Source organism: Hipposideros armiger, unplaced genomic scaffold (assembly GCF_001890085.2).
Source record: "Hipposideros armiger isolate ML-2016 unplaced genomic scaffold, ASM189008v1 scaffold_244, whole genome shotgun sequence".
NCBI lineage: Eukaryota > Metazoa > Chordata > Mammalia > Chiroptera > Hipposideridae > Hipposideros > Hipposideros armiger.
The window spans coordinates 1,737,442-1,763,453 of NW_017731594.1; the positions used below are offsets into that span (position 1 = coordinate 1,737,442).

At 39.7% G+C, this 26,012-nt stretch overlaps 1 protein-coding gene across 1 annotated transcript in view; it reads left to right on the plus strand.

The window, feature by feature from the left end:
* The first annotated feature begins 12,331 nt into the window (after positions 1–12,331).
* Positions 12,332–26,012, plus strand: part of HERPUD2 (HERPUD family member 2) — a 97,564-nt gene continuing 83,883 nt past the window's right edge. The window contains exon 1 of the mRNA XM_019655721.1: positions 12,332–12,585. Coding sequence (XP_019511266.1) covers positions 12,547–12,585 — 39 coding nt within the window. The 5' untranslated portion in view covers positions 12,332–12,546. The remainder of the gene's footprint in view (positions 12,586–26,012) is intronic.

Genomic DNA, 26,012 nt, shown 5'->3' on the forward strand with positions numbered 1-26,012 from the left:
CCCGCAGCCCGGTCCGGCGGCCGCAGGGCGCCCCCGCGTCTGGAGCCGCCGACCCGAGTCGCGGCGGCCCGAGGCTGAGACTCACCCATGGTGCTGCTGTTGACGCTCCTCTCCTCAGCAGCAGCGGATCTCGCACTGACCGACATCCCCTCCCCCTCCGCGACCAGCCCGGGAGCGGCGCAGCCCGCGGATTCTCCAAGGCCGCCTACGCCAGTTCCGCGGCGTAGCCGCCCGGCGTCGTAGCCTCGCTTACGCAGGCGACAGCCGACCGGCTCCTCCTCCCGCTCTCGCCAGCCTCCCGCTCTCCCCTCGCCCCCCGCCCCCTCAGAAGAGGCTTCCGGGCCAAGCGGAGGCTGGCTCGGATCTCGCGAGATGACTCCCTCTCGGCCTCGCCGCCCTGCTCCATTGCGAGCATGACTTCATGGGCGTCCGCGCTCCTGTGCTGCTCGGGCTTAGCCGCCATGTTTAAATTGGCGGGATTTGGCACATCCAGGGACGTGGGCAGTCAGGCTTCTGCGCGTGTTCCTTCGCCACTGCCTCTAAGGTGAAACCGCGTTAACGTTTGTCAGGGAACAGCCTGGGGAGGCCGAGGCAGTGGCTGGCGGGGCGCGAGGGTGGGGCTTTGCCCGAATTAAAGATGGCCGCCGCCCGTGCTGCCCCACGCAGTTTCACGTCAGGTTTTGAAGCTGCGGGAGCCGCCCGGTTGGCCTTGGCGCCTCCTTACGGAATTGGCGTAAGGCAAACAGGCGCCGCTGGAAGCGGCGAGACTGGGAAGCGGCGCTCAGGGCGGGGGCCGCGTCCACGCCTTGGCTTCTGGCTACTGACCTGGCGGCTTTGTGAGTGAAAGGGAAGAGACACTTCGGGGCAAGTGTCGATGCCCCCATTCATCCCCGTTGCCTCAACTGCCTTCGTTCGGGGTAGTGAGGTTCGGCCCTGGTGGCCCCGACATGCCCGTAGCGCTGTCACTTCGCTGGCCTGGCACAGCCAAGAGGTCGGCTACTGCGGCTTCTGCTGCGGACTCCCCGCCGTCACACTCGTGTTGGCGGCTCACCTTGTTGGAGCCCGGTTGCGTCCTCGTAGAGTTGACACTCGAGTTGAAATGAACGGGCCCACGTGAAACTATTGGGTAACGGTTAAAGAGGAATCAATCCAAGACGCAAGTTGTGCGGCCTCGTACGGTAGCCGTGAATGTCGCGTGGTCATTGGAGCCATCTCCAAATGCTTTCTAATGAAAGCTTCAGTTTGCTCAGAACAACCCGTGGTCTTTTGTACCTTTCGTGAAAATTAATGGCGTCGCCGTTGTATAATTCATGCACATGAATGATATCTTTCCTGTTAAGCTGCGTGTTAAGTATATATACACGTATAGGCCGGCTCATGGTAATTTATGTATATTTATAAATATATATAAATAAATTGCCATGAACCGGTACAAGATGCTTCGTAGCAGCATTGCTTATATTAGTGAAGCAATTTAAATATCCACTTACAGGAAAATGGATGAATTAAGTTACATTGTTGGACAAATTGACATACACAGAATATTAAACAATGGATATTGATGAGCTAAATCCTAGTGTTAATTGAGAGTTCCTTAACATAATATTGAGATTGCAGAAAGATGTATGTATACAATAAATAAAAGTTTAAAAATAAACTGAGATCAAACTGTGAAAATCATAAGTAAATGATAGACACAAAATTCAGAACAGTGGTTACTTCCAAAGAGGAGCAGAAGGGAATGTCATAGGTAGGGTTCACATGTATCTATGTTTTATTTTTTACCAAAAGTAATGTGGCAAAACCTAAAGCTAGGTGGAGGGTATATGAGTGTTAAATTGTAATTATTTTCTATATTATTCTGTATACTTGAAATGTTTCCAAGAAATTTTTTTTTAATGAAGGACATTTAAACAAGCTAAACGTTTAGCTTGTTTCATGTCTTGATATCTACTGTTTCCTAAGTCTCCATTTGCTCCATTTATTCTCAGCTAAAAAAATAGAACCCATCAAAGAGGAACTCCAGCAACTTCCTGCCTCCACATTCATAAGCCTACCTGCATCTACACCCATCCTTTCAAACATCGCAGTGGGCCAGGTATCCCCCCACCATCTGAGGCACAGATTTCTACATGGTCTCTGCATTTTATCTCTGTGTGACTGACCTCTGGAGTCTGTCCGCCTCCTGTCTTCCCAGGAGCTTCACCAGTAGGTTCTTTATTCAGTAAGCTTCTGGGTTCTGCCCCTATCACTCCACTGAAATTCTCAAAGTCACTAACAACCTCTTTGTTCAATCCTTATTTTACTGACCTCTCTGCAGCATTTTGTACTAGTAATCATGGCCTGCTGCATTTATATCTCTTGCTGGGTGAAGCCACACTTTCCTGGGTGTCCTCCTAGATCTCTGGCTTCTTTACATGACAGTGTTTTAACTTCTAGGACCTCCTTCTTCTGTCTGTCATTTTTTTTTTTTTTTAAGAATTTTTATTGGGGAATCGGGGAAGGGGAACAGACAAGTTGCTGTCCTTTTGTTCTTCAGTCTAGTTGTGGAGGACGTCGCTTCACTGGCCCATGTAGTTATTATCATTGCGCTCTTCCCGGGTGAGGCAGCTGCTCGCCAGCCATTGCACGGCAGTTCACGGCGGCCCACAGCAGCTCACGAAAGCTCACGCCCGCTGCTGGCCAGCCCCACTGCAGCCTGCGCCATCGCTGGCGACTCACAGCAGCCCAGATCTGGGTCGAGTTGTTGTTCACCAATTTAGCTGTAGAGGGCATAGTGTCACTGGCCCATGTAGGATCCGAACGGGACCCTGATGCTCAGAGCTGGTGTCCCAAGCCAACTCTTAACCAACACGCCACTCTGATGGCCCTGTCTGTCATTTAAATGTCCATGTACCTCAGAGTAGTGTCCTAGTCAGTTTATTCCTATCTCACTTTTTATACTCTCTTTTGGTGATCTCATTTACTGCCATGGCTTCAGTGGTCATTTATATGCAAATGAATCCTAAATATAAATTTCTAGTTCAGTTCTCTTTCCTTACTACAAATCTGCATACCTGACTACCTTCAAAATATATGTCCTGATGTTCCAAGATATCGCAAAACAATGCATCCCAAATTAAACTGCTCATTTTCATCATACTTACTTCTATGTTCCCAGTCTAAATGGTATTGTCATCAACCCAGTTGCCTAAGCTAGAAATACAGGTTTTTTACACTCAGCCCCTCCCTCTCCCTTACCTCCTACGGCCCTCAGAAAGTCCTGTCTGTTTTTTCTTCGCATATATCTCCAATCTCTTCATTTCTCTCCATCTCCACTAGAACTGTTCTAGGTAGGCCAACATAATCTCATGCCTCACCTCTCTATAACACCCTTTCTGCCTGTTGCTTTGTTCTACTTCAACTCATTCTTCACATTGTACCCAAAGTGACCTTTCTAAATTGTAACTATGTCAGTCCTTTGTTTAAAGTCTTCAGACTTTCCCTCAGGAAATTTACATGATACAGTTTCTCCTTTCTGGCCTACCCACCATGCCTTGTCCTCTCTCCAAATCCTAGCAAGCCCTGCTGTTCCCTCTGTTTGGGACACTTTGCTCTCCTTTTTACACTTGCATTCCTTACCTGGCTTTCTCCTTTAAGTCTCAGCTTAGCCATCATTTTCTCTAAAATCCTCCCTTGATCTCCCAAGATTGGGCAAGGTACCCTCTTACCCCCACCCATAGTGTTATTTTTTTTTTAAGCTGAGCCATTCTGCCACCTGTTGGCAGCTCAGTGGCAGCTCAGCTCAGGCCAGGAATCGAACCGGCGACCCTGTTGCTCAGAGCTCGCACTCTTGAGCGAGCTCCTAACCAACTGAGCCACTGGGCTGGACCCCACCCATATTATCTTATATTTACTCCCATGTTGATGTTAAAGCACAGTTTTGCATACACTTGTCTCTTTCATTGGAGTCTAAACTCCATAAGAGCAGGGACTCTTGTCTTGTTCCCCTGTGTATACCCAGCACCTAGCACAGGGTATGGTATTCATTATTTCATTCAGCAAATATTTTTTGAGTCATAACTGGGTACTAGGCACCAGCATACTGGTTAATCTGTGAAATGGGGAACCCTTGGAGGAGGTCTCTGATATGCGAGTGGATCTCTGAAGTCTAAGTTATTTTAATTCTAACACTAAGACTTTGTTTTAACCTTTTTCATTCTCCTTCTCTCACGATCATATAGTAGAGTTTTCCAGAGACTACATGAAGTGTGATAATTGCAACAGATTGAATGCAAAAAACACATAAATAATTCAGCTGTCTTATATTCAGCCATACGTTAAAGGGATTTGCAAAAATGTAAAACCAAAACTAATTTCTTTTGGTTTGGAAGATATGGTTATTTTTCATAAAAATGTGTTATTTATGTTGACATGTAACGGATTTATTCCTTTTTAATGAATAAATATTTTTTTTACTTTCTCAGTTTTAATTTCTAGTATCAGTAGATGTATTCCACATAAACAACAACTCTTTGAAGTCCTCAATAATTTGTAAGAATGTAAAAGCGTCCTGAGTCCAAATATTTGAGAATTGCTGCACTAGCACATATTGTATGTATGTTCAATGTAGATGTGTTTAATAATTAATGATATCACTTTGCTAAAACCCCGGCATAAAGCTGCTTAATGTTTCTTAATCAAAGCTTCCCCCCAAATGCCCAGAATTAATATCTGAATAGGCAAAAAAAATACCATGCTTAATATCTGAATATGCATAAATGAAAGTATTCTTTAGGTGAATGTGCTTTGTAAACTATGGTGTGTTATACAAATAGCGTTGTTTTGGTAATTGTCTATGATAAATATGGACCAACACTCCAGCTTTGGTAGTAGAACCAGGATTACCTATAATATTATAACCTGATAGTTGACTTGAAGATGAGAATTTATATAGCCAGCCATTTCACATCCATCTAATCTAATCCATGTACTTTTGTAAAATAGATATTACCCTCATCTTTCAAATGAGAAACCAGTGTTCAGGGAGGTGAAGTGATTTATTCAAGGCCTCAGAATTTGTAAGAGCCTGAGACAAGGTTCAAAGACCTCATGCTTTTCCAGTATTTAAGAAACCAGGTGAAGGAGTTTGTTTCTCTGTTGTCCTGAATTCTATTATTATTTGCTAGACATTTGGTCTAGTGGAAAGGTAAGATGGTTTTTACAATTTTCAAGTACTTTTACCCTTAGTTCAAGCAGAAGGCCCTGTGGATGGTATTAAGTCTATATGAAGGTTTCCCTTGAGGGCCAACTCAGAAGTGACAGCATCAGTGAGATGGCACGTCTCATAGAACAAGTCTGTCCTGTTTTCTGCAATGCCAAAACTTAGCAGACATAGGTTGGGTGGTAGGGGAGGAGCTTGAGATTTCAGGTGTGTAGTTTATGAAGTGGGTTAGTCAATCAGCAACATTTCCCTGTTCAGTAATATCCAAATATCCAAAAAGCCCTTGAGTGCTTTTTGTTCCTTCTTTGAAGGACAGGCCGTAGTAGGAGAGGATTGAGAAATGATGTGAAAAATAAAGAGCCATTAACTAAAACTGTTTTACTTGTTTTGTAATGTAACTTGTTCAAAAGCTGAAACTAGTTTCATATGAATGAATATGGGAGTTTATTTTGTTCACATCAGAGTTAGAATATGAAACATTGTAATTCAAGATATTCCTCAAGAGAAATATTCTACCCTCCACAAAATCTCTTATAAGCGTCATGAAATACAAATACAGGGAATCAAGGCAAGAATGGTTTAAATATTTTTGTATTTAACTTTTAAATATTTGGCAATGAATATACATTCCAGTGTAAAATTCATAATTGAATAGCATAGTGATTAGAGCAAAGTTCTGTTGAGATCAAAGAATTTAACTAAAATAATTGACAGTGTTAATGGTCTGCAAATGAAAGGGAATAGATATTGACATGCCCTTTTATAGCTTAAGAATCTATACAGTACATTTGCAAGGTCGTACAACTAGTGAACGAAAATTAGAAAAAATAAAGCCTACTTCCTCTTCCTTTGTAAAGATCAAACTTCACCCCACAGAGGAAGAGAAGCCAAAAGACATAGTAGTAATAACAAAACAAAAGAAAATGAGAGAACCATGCAGCCTGAAGACCAGACATTTAAACAAACAGCAGAATAGCTATTTGAATAACAAATGACCCCCATTCTTAAATTCTTTACCTTGGAAGGAGGGATTTTTATTTTTCCCACCAGCCAAGGAGAGAGTGGGGGAGAAAGCAAAGCAGAAATAGGATGTCTGAATCCTGACTGCCCCAGGAGGCCCGATTTATCTCAACTTATCACTGGAGGCTCAAGGAATTTTCAAATTCCAGGGCTCTCTTGGAAACTTGGTCCTGATGCAGATGAGAGCCCCACTTGCCTCTGAGGACCCCATCTCCCTGGTGATGGGCAGGCAGCACAGTTGCCTCTGCGACTGAGGGAAGAGGGGAAGCCATTTACCTTGAGGTTTTCTTGCCAGTCAGCACCTTGCTGTAGCACTCTCCAATCTGATTACACAGTAGAAATTCCACTGAAGCACGATACTGGAGGGAAATCCAAAGTACATAAAAGAAAATCTATTAGAAGTGGAAAGGCCATTGTTGCCAACTCCCTTTGGCATTTTGTACCAGTGAATCATAAACTGACTGAAATAGGAAATAGGGACACATGGTTCTTTGGGAAACCAGCTGCTTTCAACAGCCAGACTTAATATATTGATTTTGGCAACGATTGAATGCCTCCTGCTATATATGAGAGGGTAGTAAAAGTGAATCAGATTGAACTTAAGGAAGTTTATGTAGATGACACGCGCTAGGTTAGTTAGAACAAGGCTATCATTTTAGCACGCAATGGGAACCTACCCTCTCCAAACACTTTTCCTAGCAGACCTCTAATTGAGTGACTGTTTCCTGAAGGCACACCTCAGAGAACCTCATATCCAGGAAAACAGGAAGTTCAGAGAGGAAGCAAATGTCTGTGCCAGACGAAGGCTCTTGCTTTACCTGTGAAGCAATTGCATTGGATTACCATGGAGACGGACTGATGGAGGGCAAATGCTTAGTGATAGATTTTAACTAGTATGTCATACTGTCTAGCTTTGTGCAGCTCCTAACAACAAGCTCTTTCTTATACTATATCTCTCTGATCATTTGACAGTGATTGGATTCTATTTTAAGGAGATACTTAAGTATCTGATAAAAAATAAAACGGAATAATAGTGTATGTTAATTGTTAGCCATGATGTGATCCATTTAATGGAAGGAATCGTGGTTGAGATTTATTTATGGTTTTTAGTTGACAAGCTTTTTTTACTTGATTTGCTCCTAAAAAATTGGCAGCAAATGATAACAACTTGCCAACCAACCACTATAAATAAACAGATTTTGTGAAACCAAAATAATGGCCATCTTTATCATCCAAAATGGTAGGAATACAGCATTAAACACTAGCATTGAACTGTAGATATTTCCTCCTGGAGTTCTTATTCCAAAAGGCTGCATTTGTGTACTAAAAGAACCTAATATCTTAAGAGTTGGAAGAGGCTGACCGTATAACTCTAAATCAGCTATGTACCAAATTCAAAATCTTCCTCAAATATTATTTTTTCATGTAATGTATAAGGCCACAATATCAGCTGTTGAAACTACAAATGTTAAAATTTGAATTTAAATGAAGCAGATGTATTGCAGATGATATTCTATTACTTTATAGCCCGATAGTTCACATATGGTATGGATGTAACTCGTCCCTTTTATGATTGATGACACACAAGTGAGCATTCTGTTCTGAAATACTTGTTTCTGATACAAGTGTTCATTTAATGCTTATTATTTCAAAATATGTTTTTGGTGTGAGCTAAATGTCAGTGACATTTAGATGCTGTCAATGAGCACTAGACAAAATGTTCTCTCTTGGAAAATTTAGCTGTTTTTGCAAATTTGTGAGCTACCATGACCATGAATTATCTTTGCCATGAAACTACAGACCTTGAAGCTAGGTCTTCAAGGTCTATCTTAGCTATCTTTTCATCTTCAAACCTAGCATAATGCCTTGCACATGGTGGGCAAACAGATTTTTTTTTTGGAAATAATTGCATATACGTTTAGGATTCATATGTTGCTTAGGAAACTGAATAGAGTATAAAAAGGAAAACCAAGAAAGGAAAAAAAAAAACAACAACCAAAAAAACCCTTAGAATTTGAGTGTTGGAAATAGGAAGAGATTATTATATTCCTATTGGCTCCTAATTTTATCCCCAGCTTCCATTGCACACACATATCCAAACACATGGAGGGGAAAAAAAATCAGGAAAAAAAAATCCCTTTCCCCAGATTTCAAAGGGCAGAGATTTTTTTTTTTTTGAGACGTCTGTGTTAATTTGGGGGTGGGGTTTGGCATCACCTTGACAGTGGAATGAAAGGCCCAGCTGGTACTGCCATTGGCAAGGTTGAGGGCAGAGAGCAGATCCACCTTTACTTCTCTGGTTTCAGCCCAGCTGCTTCCTACTCTTCTCCCTCATCCTGATCAGTTCTAGATAAGAGGCTGCCTGACTCAGCTTCACAAGATATACTAGCCTGCTAGGGAAATGTAAGTGCAAGCCCTCCCAGATCTACAGCGCTCAGGCAATGCACGCGAGCTCTGGAAAGAAAGCAAAGAGAAGGAAGAGATCCCAAAAGTAAAACCCCCTTTTCAATCACTGGCTGAGAGCCTCCTTTTTCCTTTCCTTCTGTCATCAACACACAGCAGTCCTCCAGCAAAGCAATCCTTCGCTTTACAAGTAAAAGGAATTGCTGCAGGAAGAAAGAAATATTAGAAGACCTTGAGACCAGTTATTCCAGCTACTGTGGCTCTGTTATTCTGGATGAGTCACTCTTCTTCAGGTTATCAGGTTATTCAGGAAATCGAAAGAATGTCAAATATGTGAGGGTTACTGAGGATGGCCGTGGAGCAGAGGGTAGACCCTCAGTAATTTCATTTCCTTCCTGCCTCTTTCTCCCAGAAGCACAGGTATCAGATATAGTGAAGGCTGAGGGACAAGGGGTGATCAGGGAGAGAGAAGGTGTTAAAACAGCTTCCAGGGGAGCTTTAACTCTAGGTAGCCCTAGGCTGATCTAGGGTAATTTAATTCTTAATCTAATAAATCTAAGATTTATCTAATAAATTTAAGATAATCTACAAAGGTGAGCTATTACTCCCATCAATCAGGGGAAGAAATGTGAGAGAACTTATGTGGGAAAGATTTTTTGTCTCATTGTTTCATAGTTCATATAATAAAAATGGAGGATATTTCAATGGAAAAATACCTTAGTAACTTCTTCCCATTATTTGCCATGCCAGAATGAGATATGTCAAGAAACAAATTGTTCATGCACATCCAAAGGTCCTTCAAGTTCCCCAATGTTCACAATAAACACCCCTTGTTAAATAAACTGCGATGATCAAGGAAGGTAAGGACAATGAAGAAAGGGACAGAGAGAGCATGAGCTGAAGTAAGGAGGGAGCAAGTGACTGGAACAGCTTGCTCACACCATATGGACCTCACCTCAAAGGAGAAGGGCTACCAAGACTGAGGATAACCCCTCAGTATTAGCGTGCTAGGGCCGCCATAACAAAACACCACAGCTTAGGTGGCTTCAACAACAGAAATTTCTTTCCTCAGGGTTCTGAGGCTAGAAGTCCAAGATCAAGGTGTCAGCAGGCTTGGCTTCTCCTGAGAGCTCTGTCCTTGCAGATGGCTGTGCTCTCTGCGTCCCCACATGGTCTCTCTACATGCACATCCCTGGTGTCTCTCTGTGTGTCCAAGTTTTCTTATAAGTACACCAGTCAGATTAGGGTCCAACCTAATGGACTCATTTTAACTTAATCACCCCTTTTAAAGGCCCGATCTCCAATAACAGTCACATTCTGAGGTACTGGGGGTTAGGGCTTCAACATGAATTTTGAGGGGACACAATTCAGCCCATAACACTGTCCCTGCAAATTGGCAAAGTCTAGTTAATGTGTACCCTGTGACTTGGCTATTCCTCTTCTAGAAATTTACCCTAGAAAAATAACTAGCATATATGCCAACACAATATTTACATGAGGCTGTTCATTGCAGCACTGGTTGAAACAGCAAGAAACAGTAAGTAACCTAATTGTCCATTAATAGGAGATTTGTATCGTAAATTACAGTCTAACCATACAAATAGAATACTAAAAAGGTGTCCAAGATGGTATGTCAATAGCTCAAGTTACAGAGCACTGTGTATAGTACAAATTCATGTTTAGAAATTATATTAATATATTTGTATAGGCCTAGAAAAGGCCTGAAAGGATATCAAATATCAAAATGTTAACAGTGGGAACGTCTAAAGTATGGGTTTTTTAGGAGGGCCTTTCCCTTTTTATTTGTACACTTATGTAATTTGAATTTTTGCAACAGATGTGTTTGGTTTAATAATTAAAAATGAAACCATTAATTTCTAAATTATTCCCTGAGGAACACGGGATAGACAGGTTTAAAGCGATAAAATTTGACAAACACTGTAACAAATAATTAAAACTACCTTTATTGAGCATCTACTACTTACTCATTCAACAAATATTTTTGAGTCCCAGGTATTAATTAGGCATTTCTCATATATTACATTCAACCTTCACAAAAATTTCTCGTCAAGCTTTATTCTTTTTATTTTATCACAGCAAAAGCAAGGCTCAGAGAAGTAACGTAATTTGCAAAAGTTTCCCAGTAAATAAGCAAGAAAGCCAGTTCTTTGGTCTACTTTATCATGCTGCCTTGTAAAATTATTTTTTTTAAATTGTCATCCAGCTTGACATTATCTTAGAGTCACATTTATAGGTCATTACTGTATTCTCTCAGCAAATAAGCTGCCACCTCTAAATCTAAGTCTAAATCTGTGTCTACCTACCTACCTATACACATTTCATAGCCATTAATCAGAAGTATTCGTCTGAATGATTTTGAACTTACAAGTGATTTTGGTAAGTAGATGAAACTCCCATGATCTTGAGCTTTCATTGAACAATGAATGGGGGTGGGGAGAAGGGTGAGCCAGGAGAGCCACTCTCGTTTACTTTGTTTATTGTAGGGCAGGGCAGTACTGGTATTTGGGATACTAATACAGCAGTGTCTGGGTCTATAACTCCAGTTATCAAAAGAAAGCAGCTTTAATGGATTGTGCCCTCCGGTTACCGTCTCTGTGAGAAGCACACACATAACGTATTGTTCCCTGTGAAAAAGAGGACTTTGTGCAGATAGGCTGGTACAGTGGTGTGGAAAGGACTTCCAGAGAATCTCAAACAGGACTCTTGATCATCCTGTCTCCTGAAATTGTATCATTTCTCTTCAGATAGCAATAGGATCTTTTGAATGTGCTACAGCCTGTCTATTAATACAAGTGTGATTTCAGGGAATTCAGCGTATCATCCAGATCCTTCCTAGTTCCTGCCTCTGATATCAAATTCATTCCTCTAAACCCTTGTTCTTTGTTTGAAAGCTGTAGGTCCCCAAAGCCCAGTGCTTTCCTCTGTCATCAGACATGTATTACTAGGTATGAATGGTGGTGAGGAGCAGGACAGTAGGCCCCTCCTCAGGGATTGGGGGTGAACCAGCTAAGGTTGGGAGGCTGGGGGCACAAAGACAAACTTGCCAATTTCATTGTATTGCCTGGGGCATAATGCTGGGAACAGGAACCCTATCAGTTGAAGCCACTGCGAGTTGTTTGTTTGTTTGTTTGTTTGTTTTACCCACTAGTGAGTAGAGTGTGGAAATAGTGGTCTGATGCCTCATGAGAGCAGAGGCCCTTATACTCAAATGGTCTTCCCAGCTATCACCTCTGAGTGAGCCTGACAAGCCTTTGCCCCATTCTCTGTAGGTACCATGGAGGGGCAGAAAGAGTATATGTTTTGAAGTCAGAATAGAGTCAGGTTCAAATACAACTCACCCACTTACTGGTCATCTGACCATGGGCAAGTCACTATCTCACAGGGCTGTGGAGAGGATGGATTGAGATTATGTAAGTAAAGGGCTTTGCACAGTGCCTGTGACACAAAAGGGACCCAATAGAGTACAATCAATCCTTTCTAGGTCTTCGCTGAGAACTCCACCAGGACCAAAGCCCGGCCTTGAACCTAAGCCCAGTCAGCTCTCAGTTCTGACCGCTTGCCCAAATCCTGCTGAATCCTTTCTCTTGGGCCCTGTTTTCATATCCTTTCCGCCATCAGGATGCAGCTTCAAACGCGTATCCTGCCTGCCTTTCACCCACCAACTACACTCGTTGCACGGATGGCTGGGCCATTTCCAGTCAGGCTAGTGTCTGCTCTGGTCCCTCTTAGGCTTGGTGATCTAGACCAATGGTTCTCGATCCTTCCTGCAGCCACCCCAGACCTAAACTGCTCTGTGTGCAGAGCCTGAGGGTCTGCACTTTTAACAACTCCCCTTCCCTCACTGCAAGGGCCAGCGCACTAGTCTTCATCTACTCTTCCTCCATGCCGACGTTCCCAGCATGCTGTGCAACCAAGACCGGAGCCTCTACTTGGCAGCGGTGGGTGCTTGATAGATGTTTATTGAGTAAATGAAGGCTTTCTGTGTTTTTTTGTTTCATTTTGTTTTTCTTACAAAGCTATTTAGCCATGGAACTTTATATTACCATTAAAATAATGGCACATATTAGTTGTTCAATAAAGATTGTTTCACGGATGATTAAAACCTGTTTTCTTTTAGGATGATTTTGGGTGTGGGGGGCAACTATTTGGGAGAATGCCCATGGGTACAGAAGTTCCATGGAAGTAAATGAATGACAGCATGTGGAGGAGTTTTATGAAGCATGAAGAATATGTGGAATAATAGTGGTGTTCCACCACCCAAATATTAGTATGAGTACATTTTAATTTGTTCTGGAGAAAAGGGAGCTAGGCTAACCTTCTTAAAGGTTGCTGTGTATGTCACCAGGAAAGAGAAAAGCAAGAAAGTGTTCTCTTTACTCCCAGCTATACAAACCATCATCTTTTTTTTTTCTTTTTACTTTTTATTATGAAAAATTTCGAACATATACACCCTAGAGAGAAGAGTATCATACATGCTCGTATCCATCACACAGCTTCAACAATAATCAACGTTTTTCTATATGGGACCAACCTATGTGACGCAAAATAAGCCTTCTGATTTTACTTTAAAAGTTGTTCAAAAAGAATATGTAAATACGTGCTTTAGGACTAGGTCAGCGTTCTCTGAGAAGCTCTAGAGATAGCATGTACTTCTAGAGTTTATTTACATATATTTTTCCATATCTGACTAACAATTCCTCTTTGAGTTGATGATTACCACATCCCAAGCTCTGTACAATCTCCTGATGAGTGTATATAATGGAGTCACTGTACTTTCCTCTAGAAAAACAACTTATTTATTTTTTAGAACTTTAGAAAATTGTGGCTGTGTCTCCATCTGGGGTACAAAGGACCCGTGAGCCCCGTTTGCTGTGCTCCTTGCATTCAGTGGCTCCAGCTGTGCCACCACCCAGCTAGTGTTGTGACAGCCCGGAGGGAGACTTGAGACACTGCAGATCTGGGTTCATTGGCTGTAGAAAGAGTCTCCGTGTGTGAAAGTTTATACTCTAGGGCAAAACATTAGGGAGTGATTAGTAGTTTCACGCTGACTACAAGCAATTTCTTGGGAATTACTATTATTTACTGCGTTCAACCATTTACTTAAGTATAAGGTGATGCTACTGGGTTTAGCTTTCCTATAATTGTTTTTTTCTTCCCAGTCACCAGACTGTATTTTCTACTTTTAGTACAAGATCCTCAGGTGCTAAGTTGTACCCTCTGACCACGGGAAGTAAAATGTTAGTATTAATTAAACTATGATTTGAGAAGAATCCACCATATCATGCTTACTAAGTACAGTGTCACTTGAAGCATGTGGCTCAATATGTATTTGTTGAATGAACAAAACTGAGTGTCTGCCTTCCAAGTATCTTTCTAGCTACTCGTATGTTTTAATACCACATTAATGTGAGTTTTGTCATATAAAAAAATCTCAACTATAACCAGTACATTCTTCCTTGGGATGCAAAATCCATGTTGATAATCTTTTTAACTCACTCGCCTATCAGTTCCTTACCTTGTTTTCTGTGACTCCATCTTGTTCTGCCTCAGACCCTCCTGAGTGTAGCCACACCTTAGTTTATACCATTGTTCACAAACATCTCCACATCTGAGACTCTCAGACTGGAAGTGTCCTCTGACCACTGCCTCTCTAGTTTTACTTTCTTTTTTCTTTCATTTAGTGCGATAAGAGCAAATCAACTTTGCTAGTCACACAAGTGCTTTTGTATTTAGTTCTTTCCCACCAATACTTTAAATGTTGACTTTTTTTAACATTACTGCTGGAATCGCCTTCTAAAGATTCAGATCTGGGCATGTCATTTCCAAGCTCCAAAACTTTCTTTTTCCACCCATTGCCTTCTATGGTCAAAACCCTCCATGATTTGGTCCAAATCCATCCTTCTAGCCTTCTCTTCCACTCAACTCTTGCAGGCTGGTCTGTGACTAGTCCTCTCTGAGCACAGGCCCTGTGCTCAGTTACCTTTTTTTAAACTATTGCCTCTGTCAGGTGCTCTTCCTTCCAGATCAGCTTTTGCAAGTTTAACTGGTCTTCAAAGCCCAATTCAAATCGTTCTTCAAAATGCTCTCTCCCCATTACCAAAGTCAGAACAAGAGCCTCCCCACATAATTAAATACTTGGTTGATACCTGGAACACACAATTCACCACACTATCTCTTGGCATCCGTTTGTTTCTCTTCTCCACCAGACTGTACACTTAGAAGAGAGGGACAAAGTCTAATTCATTTTTGTATCCAACCCAGAGAATGTAAAGCATTCTCATAGAGGGTGCTTTATTGTTTATTGAATTGAAATCTATATCAAGACTTGCCTTGATTTAATTGATAGAATTAAGAATAAAATTTAGCTTAATTTGGAGAGCAAGATTTTTATGTTGTTTTCCTTAACGAATTGGTCTTTATTACAATATAATTTTTCTATTCATAATACAGTGTCTATAGTAGGAATTATTCAGTGGACAAAAATTCATGATAGTCACCATATCAAAACATGTGGCTAATAGAACAAATAATAACATGTTAAGAGGAAGACACAGTACAAGTGACAGAATATATGTGAATATCCTGGGAGTTTCTGATTACAATTAAAAGAGTTAATGTATGTAAAACGCTTACTCATTATCTGGTACAGACTACGTGCTCGGTAAATGTTAACTGCGCATTATACAGCAAGTAAAGTGGCTGGAAAAAACACTTTCTTTTTTCCTATGTAACCTACATAGGTTTGTGTGACAGTTGATATCAACTTTGACCTGCATTCAGTTTTAAATCAGAGATGTCTTTTTATGATAATTTCAAGAGCAAATAACAAAGAATAAGACATGTGAGAAGGGAGCATGATGTAATTTACCATGTGCGCTATTGATGAGAACTTGGCTTCCCTCTGTACCACTTGATATTCAGCAAAATAAATAATGGTGATAATTGTCACATTCCTAACAAAGACATCTGCTAAACCCGGCAACTCAAGCAAAGCTGTTTGCTACTGACAGCTTGCTTCAAATGTGAATGTTGCCGTTAAGAAAAAATAGAGTTTCTGTATTTGCCACATTACCTAATATGTTGTGTTGGCAATACTTCATCTGGGGACCCAAAAACCTATGCCTGATAATTAAATTCAACATTTAAACTTCTATATTTGCTTTAGGGACTATTGGAAGATCTTTACTGTTTTGTTGTTTTAATGTAAATGATATATAACTATATGATCAAAAGAAAAAAAATGCAACAGTTAAGACTAATACAAACTGAAGCGTAAGAAGCCTTGTCTAGACTCCCTACCAACATTCCTCCTCTCTAGAGATTATCTGTTGAATCACACACTCTGTAAAAATCACACACAAAAAGCAACAAAAATCAACCAACTCCACTTTATTTTATATATGGCCTTAAATTTCAGAAAACCACAATGTTGCATGCTGCCCAAGACAAATCGTTACATCTTTTGATTTTTGTCTATTTGTTAGTTAACATCATCATTAAAAACGTCTCCCTTTCAAAGAGTTTTTCCATAGGACCCAGAAGGATGAAAGCTTTGCTCTCTAGTCCCTCATCTCATCATGATCACTAAGAAGAGCTGAAGCAGCTCCTCCCTTAGACCAGGTCAGAAGGGCCCCTCGCCCTGGGCTCGAAACTTTGGAGGGTCCTACTGTCGCCTTCCTTTGGCCCTGCCCTTGCCCATGGGTGAGGTGTCTGTGTTGCCAAGCAGACAGGCCCACTCTGGGGCTAATCTGGATAGAGGCATTCCCAGCTCGCGTGGTCCAAGCAACTTCCATGGCCCCTCCCCCACCTCTTCTGTCCTTGCTGTTACTCACTGGTATAGAACTCGGAAGGGTCTGAGAAATCTAAACTCAAACCTCATCTTTTAGGTTGTTATGAATGTGTCAAGGTCGGAGGATTTAACACTTACTTAACAATTTGTTAGCTTGATTTATAACTTTAAAATATTCAGATACATAGCACATTGACTTCAATATGTACGTTGACCTGTGCTGCCTCAAATGCTACGAGGCATTTTGAAGATAATGTCTCCAATTTGGATAATGTCATTGTGAAGCTCATATAATTAAATGCCTTTTCATCTGAATTGTGTTTCTAACAGTTCCTTGAAACAAAGGCAAAATGAATCTCACTCTTCAAATCACTAGGTTTTTTTTTCAATGATTAAGTTCCAATTTCAAATTTTTCTATCCCTCTTATATACCTACTATTGAAATGTTCAGTGAAGGAATATCTTACTAGAGGTAGAACAAAACTTCACTTCATTAACCTCTTTTGAAAATACTCAACATTCACAGATTGTTCTTCATTTCAGTTTTTTATGGATCTGTCATTTTGCACTCACCTCTCTTTTTTCCCCCGAGCCATAATTTATCTCTCTTTTAATCAATAGTAAGAGTTTTTCAAAACAGAAAATCTTATGTAGGCCCACCCTCACTTTAAAGAAAAAGAAACAGGATACCATGTTGGGGTAGCATGATATTTTAGGCAAAGTCATTTAGGAGTTTTTGTTCATACAAGTTTGGCGAGATTAAATCAGCTGGATTTTCATTTTGTTCCTATTTTGTAAATGAATCTGTAGAGATGCAGGGGGTAGAAAGATTCATCATTTGGGGGAGGGGGTTGTTTTTCAACAATAATCACATTTTACCCAGGGGTCCATTTCATTCCTTATTTATACAGGCATGACTTAACAAAATTACTTAAATAGGCATTCCTTTTACATAGTCAACATCCGTGTGTGTTTGTGTGTTTCTGTTTTCTTCCCACCATGTCCTCCATCACCTGTTTTCCCACTCTACCCCTGACAGATGACCACTGCAATTAGGTCCTTGTCATGCGTGCAGGTCTCTTTAGGCAAATACAGGTTCTTATATGACTGCTCTTTTCACTGAACAGCCTTGCAGATCTTCCCGTATCAGTGCAGAGAGAGGGCTTCCTCACTCTTTCTTCAACTTTGCACGAATTATTCCATTACATGGCTGTACTATAATTTATTTTTATTCATAACTTTTTAGAGTTTTTTATTATTAGCTTCAGGTGTACAAAACAATATAGTGATTAGACATTTACACACCTCCCAAAGTTATAACCCCTACTATCGATCTGACACCACACATAGCTATTACAATACCACTGACTATATTCCCTCTACTGTACATTCCATAGCTACATATATATATATATATATATATATATACCTATATATATATATTTTTAATTATAGTGAACATTCAATATTATTTTATATTAGTTTCAGGTGTATAGCGTAGTAGTTAGACATTTATATAATTTATGAAGTGGTCCCCCCGATAAGTCTAGTACCCATCTGACACTATACATAGTTTTTACAATATTATTGACTATATTTCCATACTGTGTTTCGCATCCCCATGACTGTTTTGTAACTACCAATTTGTACTTCCTAATCCCTCCACCTTTCTCACCCATCCCCTGTCCCTTCTAGCAGCCCATCAGTTTGTTCTCTATATCTTTGAGTCTATTTCTGTTTTGTTTGTTTATTCTATTTAGATTCCACATAGAAGTGAGATCATATGGTAATTGTCTTTCTCAGTCTTGTTTCACATAGCATAATACTGTCTAAGTCCATCCATGTCGTTGTAATAACTTTTATTTCTTAAGAACAGTTTTGTACTTACAAAAAATTGTGACTATAGTACAGAGAATTCCTGTATATCTTTTCCCCCTATTATTAACACTTTACTTCAGCATGTTACACTTGTTACAATTATTGAACCAATATTAATATGTTATTATTAACGAAAGTCTATAGTTTGTCCAGATTACTTTGGTTTTACTGTTTTCTGTTCCTGGAGATCATATTACATTTAGTCATCATGTCTTCTTAGGCTCCTTTTGGCTGTGACAGTTTCTTAGACTTTCCTTGGTTTTGTTGACCTTCACAATTTTGAGGAGTGCTGGTAAGGTATTTTGTAAAACCTTCCTCAACCGAGATTTGTATCTTTTAGTTTTGCACAAATGTATTTTGTACAATGAAGTTTTTGCATGAATGCTCGGTTTTTTTTTCTAGTCATTTGCTATTACAAACAATACTTCAGTGTATAACAGAGCTCCTCACATGCTGCCTTTTCAGTGGTGCCATCAGCCACATCACGTGTTGCCCATATAAAAGATAAATTTCCAGGAGTGGCGTGGATAGGTTAAAGGGTAAAAGCGTTTATAATTTTGACACTATTGCCAAATTGCCTTCCATAAGGACTATGTCAGTTTATACTATATGTATGAGAGTGCCCGTTTCTTGACAGCTTGCCAACAGTTGTAAAACTTTTGGATTTTTGCCTGTCTAATAGGAGAAAATGGGTATCTCAGTGTGGTTGTAATAGCATTTGTTATGAACGAGGATGAAGTATTACATGTATATATTATTGCTTATTATAAACAGATTTTCTTCCATTATATTTCCTAAGCATTTTTTCATGTATATAAAAGCTATTGATTCCAGTATAATAATTTCATAAGGTAGAGATTATTTCAGCTCCGTGTCTCGGGATGCTTGCCATGCATCTCTGTGTTATTTTCATATACTCATATATTGAATCCTGTTCTCAAATGCAATGGTTGTTAACAGGTTGATTTCTGTCTAGGCATGATTACATATTCCTAAGAAACTGCTGTTAGCCATCTCAAGAGATGTCCTAGGAATGTTACATTTCTGGCTTTTAGTAAGAATGTTGTTCTGTAGTGTTTTCTTGCCACCCTACATGCTTTTAACCTGTTGTCAGCTAGGAGCTGTTTCGGTCCATCATCGTTTCTGTGGAGAGCAGAGATCATCACCCAGGTTTAGAAAAGTGACCTCAGTCCTACCCGCACTTTATCAGCAAACCACAAAAATGCGGCAGTAATGTTTACAAAGGAGGCATCCATCAAGCTTTTAGCATGTACTCTGCAAAGGACGAGTGATATATTATAATTGCTCTAGGAAGCAAATCAATTCTGAGAGATTTGGAAGGAAAGGATGGTTATCTACTTTTTCATCCTCATGGAGAACCCTCATGTGTGTTTGGGAAAATCTAATGAATGATCTCAAGAATAAGCTTTTCAGAGATGATGACAAAATCACGGCTTAAAAAAAAATCAAGGTTAAAAAAAATGCACAGTTCTTTTTTCCTCTGCCTTCTGTAATTTCCTTAATTTAACAATTCAACAATTTATCATGGGCCTACCATCTTGTTAGATACTGTTAAGAGCTCTGGGGATGTAAGCAAACTATGACATACTCCCCTCCCTGATGATCTTTAATAGTTATAATGTAAATGAGTAAGGCAGGCTTAGAAAAATTATGAATTTATGTTTCAAGTGTTATTAAAGAGGTGTGTACAAAGGAATGTTACAGAGACTACAAATAATTCTACAGGAGATTGGAGACAGAAATGAGAGGTAAGTGAGAGGAGGTAGGAGATTACAGAGGAGAAGAGATGACATTTAAGGAGTGAGGGAGGCTGTGACTGAGCTATCTAATCTGACATGAGCCCTGATTCAGCTGGTCCCTTTAGAACAGGGCCATCTTCCCCGCAAAATGGCACCTTATGTTGGTCATTTATGTGATGATTTTAGGTGGCATACTGATATGACTTTAAATGAAATTGATTTCGTTGAAAAAGTATTCTGTTTGTCATTCTCTTTGAATCTTTCTGATTAAATCAAGGAGAAATCTATCTGCAACTGATATCTTTTTTTTTTTTGGTGTTATTAACACCATGCTCTAACCAGCTGAGCTAACCGGCCACCCTCAACTGATATCTTTTTTATATCTTATAACATTTGCATTACTTTTTAAATATAGAAAACATAGTGTGCCTTTGGTTCAGAGCATTCAGGAAGCAACAGCATTTAATAATACGGTATTATTTTAATTTTGTTAATTTTGAAGATTACTTTCTATTTCTGGCAAATGATGCTGGCTTTCCATTTACAGTTGTGATGTAAAATTTTTAATTCATTCACTCATGAAATGTTTATTGATTACCTCCTGTGTGCCAGGCGCCATTCAAAGAACTTGTGGTATATCAGTGGATAAAACAAAAATCCCCATCCTGAGGACCTTATAACATAGTTTATTATTTAATTATTGTGTTTTAACTTTAAAATAAATGGGGTCAATTTTAAAGATGCTAGTAAGTAAATACTAGTACAGATGATAACAGTATTGGGTAGCAGAGGGAGCTAGTATGGAGAAGTTAAGACAGACTCTGCATCAAACTGCCTAAAGATGAACCCTGGTTCTGCCATCTGTGAGTGCTGTGACTTAGTGACTTACTTCATTGTGCCTCAGTTTCCTCTCCTGTGAGAAATCAGTAAATGTTGACTAGATAGGCAAAAATTCTGAAATTGATATTGAAATGACTGAGTTAGGAAAAATATTGGAGTAGATCGTTTAAACAATATAAAACAATGGAGGATCAAGGCTTTATGTGTGTGTGTGTGTGTTGTTTTGTTTTTAACTTTTTATTTTGAAATAATTTGAGACTCATAGAAAAGTTGTAGAAATAGAACAGAGTGCGCTTGACCAGTTTCCCCTAACATTAACATTTTGCATTGACCATATTCTAAGAATCCAAACTAAGAAATTAACATTGGTATATTACCATTATTAACTAATCTGCAGACTTTATTTGGATTACCCTGTTTTCCCTCATAGCCTTTTCTATGAGCCCATCCAGGATCTCGCATTGCATTTAATTGTCAGGTCTCCTTGGTCTCCGACAAGGTGGACCTTTCTTCAATCTCTTGTTGCCTCCCATGACTTGAACACTTTGGAAGAGCGCTAGTCAGGTTTTTGTAGAATGTGCTTCAGTTTCGCTGTGCCCACTGACTGTTTTCTCATGATTAAATTGAGTGTATGCGTTTTCAACAGAATACACAGAAGTGATGTGTCCTCAGGACATCAGAATCCAGAAGTTCACGATATTAGTATCTTATTACTAGTGATGTTCACGCTCATACCTGGTTAAGCTGCCATTTGCTGGGTTTCTCCACTATCAAGTTACTCTCTTTACCTTTAAAATTGATAAAAATTTGGGGAAGACACTGAGATGATGAAAATATCCTGTTCCTAGTCCACTGACTTGAGCATCCATTGATAAATCTTGCCTGTAACAAATATGACGGTGGTCTGTTTTCAGTTTTCTGTTTTCCTCATTTGTTCCACATTTATTATTTGGAATTTTTATGTAAGATAGGCTGTCTCTTCTCCCCCACTTATTTTTAAATTCAATGACATATTTGTTAATATCAGTATGATTCATGGATATGTGTGTTATTCTATGGGTTATAAATCAATGCTATTGTTATTTATTTCTTGCTCAAATTGTTCCAGCTCTGGCCAGTGGGAGCTCTTTCTGGACGGCCCTTATGTCTTTTTGACAAGCTGCCATTGTGTTCTGAGCACTTCCTTGCTCTGTTTGGCATCACAAGATGCGCCAGACTCACCTTATAGTTTCCCTGCCCCCATCCTGGAGTTAACCACTTCTCCAAAAAAGGACTTAAATAAAATAAAATCTTACAGTATACATAGTGAACACAGAAACATTTTAAGAACCATAAGATTTTAATTTAAAAATAGAGCTTAAATTTTAAAATATTAAAACAGAATAAGGCAAGGTTGAGCATAGGTGAAGGGGGTATAATTTATTTTTTCTTAGAATTTGGCTGCCACTGGAATCAGTGTTCCTCTCAGTTGATAGTATGTATTCGTCATATTGTCACAGCATTACAACATGGAACAGTGGTGGGTGCTATATTTTGGGGGAATCACAATATAATTCACAGCATGAAGAGTAAGAGCATACACTTTAGAGTCATATTGGCTGTGCTCAAATTCTAGCTCAGTCACTTGCCAGTTGTATGACATTAGGCAAGTTTCTTCACTTCTGTGTGTCTCAGTTTCCTAGTGTGTAAAAAGGAGGTTAATAATAGGACTTAAAATGTTTAGATGAGTTCTTGGCACCTAATAAGTATAAAAATGTACCAGCAATTTACAGTGCTCTGTAAAGCTTGCAAAGGACCTTCAATTACATTAGTTGACTTCTGTCACCAATCGCACTTGGGGTTGCACTGTTTCCAACTTTTAACTGTCCCTAATGTGGACTATAAAATTGGGTGATGTGATGCTGTCATGTCTCAGTTGCTCAGCCATGTAGCTCTCTCTATCTTATACTTTCTCTAAAACACTAATCTGGAAACATATAAACCATCACTTCCTTCCTTCAATAAATATAAGGGTAATCTCAAGGGCATTCTGTTACTTTTCTATTTGTCATAAGTAGAACCGTGAATCATTATTGATATCGCAAAGTGTGTTTGAAACATCTGATCCTTAGTGAATTCAACTCTGGCCTTTTATAGACAATGGAGCCTCTTCCGTCAGGAACGTCCCGTCGATGAGCTCTGGTTTCCCTAAGGAGCAGCTAGCTGTGCCCTGTGCAGACTGCCTGCCCTGAGATAACACAGGCTCAAGACGCATAGTTCACTTCATTCATTTCCTTCAGCCAGTTACTTCATATTCTAATTTTTCTAATAAAGGTAGTTTCCCCACATTTGTATCTACGCTGCACATTTCCTGACTTCATCACTTAATTCAATAGCAATTCACAGAAATCTTCCTAGGCTGAGAAGTTTGATCTTTGGACTAAAGATAAACATATATGCTTTTCTTCTTTCTGGCTGGGCCAGCCCTCCAGCTAAGAAACAGAGCATATGTCTCGCATTAGAGAATCTTATCAGGCTCAGAAGATGTACTCCCATTTCCTGTTCATACCACGCTTACGTGCTGTGGAGCTAAATTATAATCATAGCTGCTATGCTATTTTTAAAATGCAGCTACAGTTTGAGTTCCTGGCTCCCTTTTAAAACCATGACCATACTGCCACTTTCTCCTCACAGGCGCTATTTTCCAGCATCCGTGTGCTGAAATAAGAAACATTTTTATGCTAGCATCCCATAAACCTTGCTACCTTGCTGGGAAGTTTATTTGGTAAATGAGATGGACAAGAAGTTTCTTTGAAAAACTGAATAAAGTTCTTTGATGTCTAAATTGCACTCATTTGTTTAACACAGAGTTGGGGGTGGGGGTGGGGTAGTTAACCTAACAAGCTGATGGAAAAACAACCATCTTACTTTAGAACCAAGCAACAACCTTCCTGTATCCTTTAACCCAAGCAAAGCCGAGATTTGACATTTGTCTGTTACCTGTTTAACCTGGGGGAAAAGTAGCTTGCAAAGTCAAGTTTGCTTTTTTATTGTGGGTGGGAGTTGGTGTTGGCTGGCTTTTGTTTGCTTGCTTGAAATACCTGGCTTGCGGTTTGTAACTATTACATTAGCTAGATGGCTCTATGATGCGTAGGTTCAACCATAACCTTTTCATAGGTAAGAGTTTGGGGATAAATCATGTCCAGAAGGGTCCTCTGCCTGGTTTCATAATTCAATTTAGAGATAGAGTGCTCAGAGGGGAGAGAAGGGAGGTTGAAGTCAGAACTAGAAAAGAGACTTGCATTTTAGTTATTAATATTTCCATTTGACAGAAATTTTTATCGCTTAGAATATAAATGGGCACAGATAAAAGGATAGGTCAGCAAGCCACGGGATAAATCTCTTTCAACTATTCGCCTGGAGAAGAGTTACTGAAGTTTTTCATATGTTACAACTCTAACGTTCCTCTTTATTTTTTTTATTTTTTTTTTTTATTGTTAGTTTCGGGCAAACGTTCCTCTTTAAAGCACTAATTTTGGCATCAAAAGTCGGATCATTTGGGTTCAAACATCTGTTATTTCTGGATGGCTTTAAAATTCCATTGCAAGCCCAAAAATGCTCGAATTGCAAAGCATGTCCTTATGAGAAGTATCTCCTTGGTGTATGTTTGCCCTTCTCTCTCACGAATCTTCCACGAACACTTCATTTGGGCCTACAGTTTCTGCTCTGTTTCTCTATATGGAGTAGTAACATAAAGTGTTTCTTTCACTCAGATCCCAGTTTGAAAGATTCAGTTTTGGGCATGGAATGTGTTTCCCTGCTCAGTTTATTCTTTATGTGTTTGGAATGCACTGGAATGTATGTAAATACTTTTCAAAGTCAGGACTGCTGTTTTTCTCCTCTCCTACTTGCCTGACTGCTCCATACTAATTTCTGTTAGAAGTTTGCAAGTTCTAGCAAGATTTTTTGGAAAAAGATAAATGCAATGAAAGAACCCTTAAAGGGCAAAGATAGTACAAACAAGCTTCTTCTGGAAATAGTTGTGTTACAGCTTTTTTACCATTCCATGCAACCCCTTAACTAAGAGGTATGACTGCAGGCAGAAGATGAATTAGCAGAATAAATGTCTTCATATTGAAAAAACAGCATCTTTGATGAACATACGTTGAAGAGGGTCAAGTTCTAATGACTCTCCCACCAAGCTACTGAACTCTCTAGCTCTGCATTCTCCCCAAACTTTGGAATACAGTTTCAGTCACAATGGATAGACATTTATGAAAAGTAGAATTTCGGTGGGGGAGATCATACCATTGCCAATGTAACTGGGGTTTGGAGACATTTAAAAACTGTTGAGTTTAGACAACCCTTCAAAGGTGAGTTTTGGCATTGCTTTGCCATATGTAGTCATGTATCTAAAGAAAACAATTTGGGATATTTTTTCTTTGGTATGCAAACTTTGTGTTTTCTCTCTCAACCCGATAATGGTCATAAATTAATACAGCATGTACTATCCTAGGAATGACAGTTTATTAAGTAAATGATTTAGAGCAAAACTAAATAAACCAAGGGAAGGTTTCGGCCTCGGGCCCTGCAGTGTTAGTGGTTAATTCTTGGATTCCCAGTGCTTGTGCTCTGCTGATGGTAGCAGCCATCCCTCTAGTATTTGGGGGTGACTGCCATTGGGTCATTAATCTTTCTTTGGCTTTTCTGAGTCCTTTATCTCCAGATGCACAGAACAAGTTTTAACCCCACCCAGCCACTGACTTCCTGGACTTTTACCCCATTAGTTTTAGCTCTGCTTTTCCACAGAAGTAATTGTGATGTTTGGAAGACTGCCCATCTCAGAGTGTGCACTGTGGTTTCCGCTTTGCTCCACGCTCTTTTAAAAAGCATCACACACAAATTAAAGGTTTGTTCTTCTTAAGAAATCATTACTACTCCTTATCTGTTGGACCGAAAGGTTAATATTAGATTGCATTCTGCCCTTTTTTATTATATTTATGAACCTTTTAAAAATCCTTGCTACTACATTCCAAGTTCCTTGCTGGGCTGTTTTCATCGTTGTCATTTGCAGGGATGGCCAAAGCGCTTGTCACTGAGAACTAAAGGGTGGAAAGCT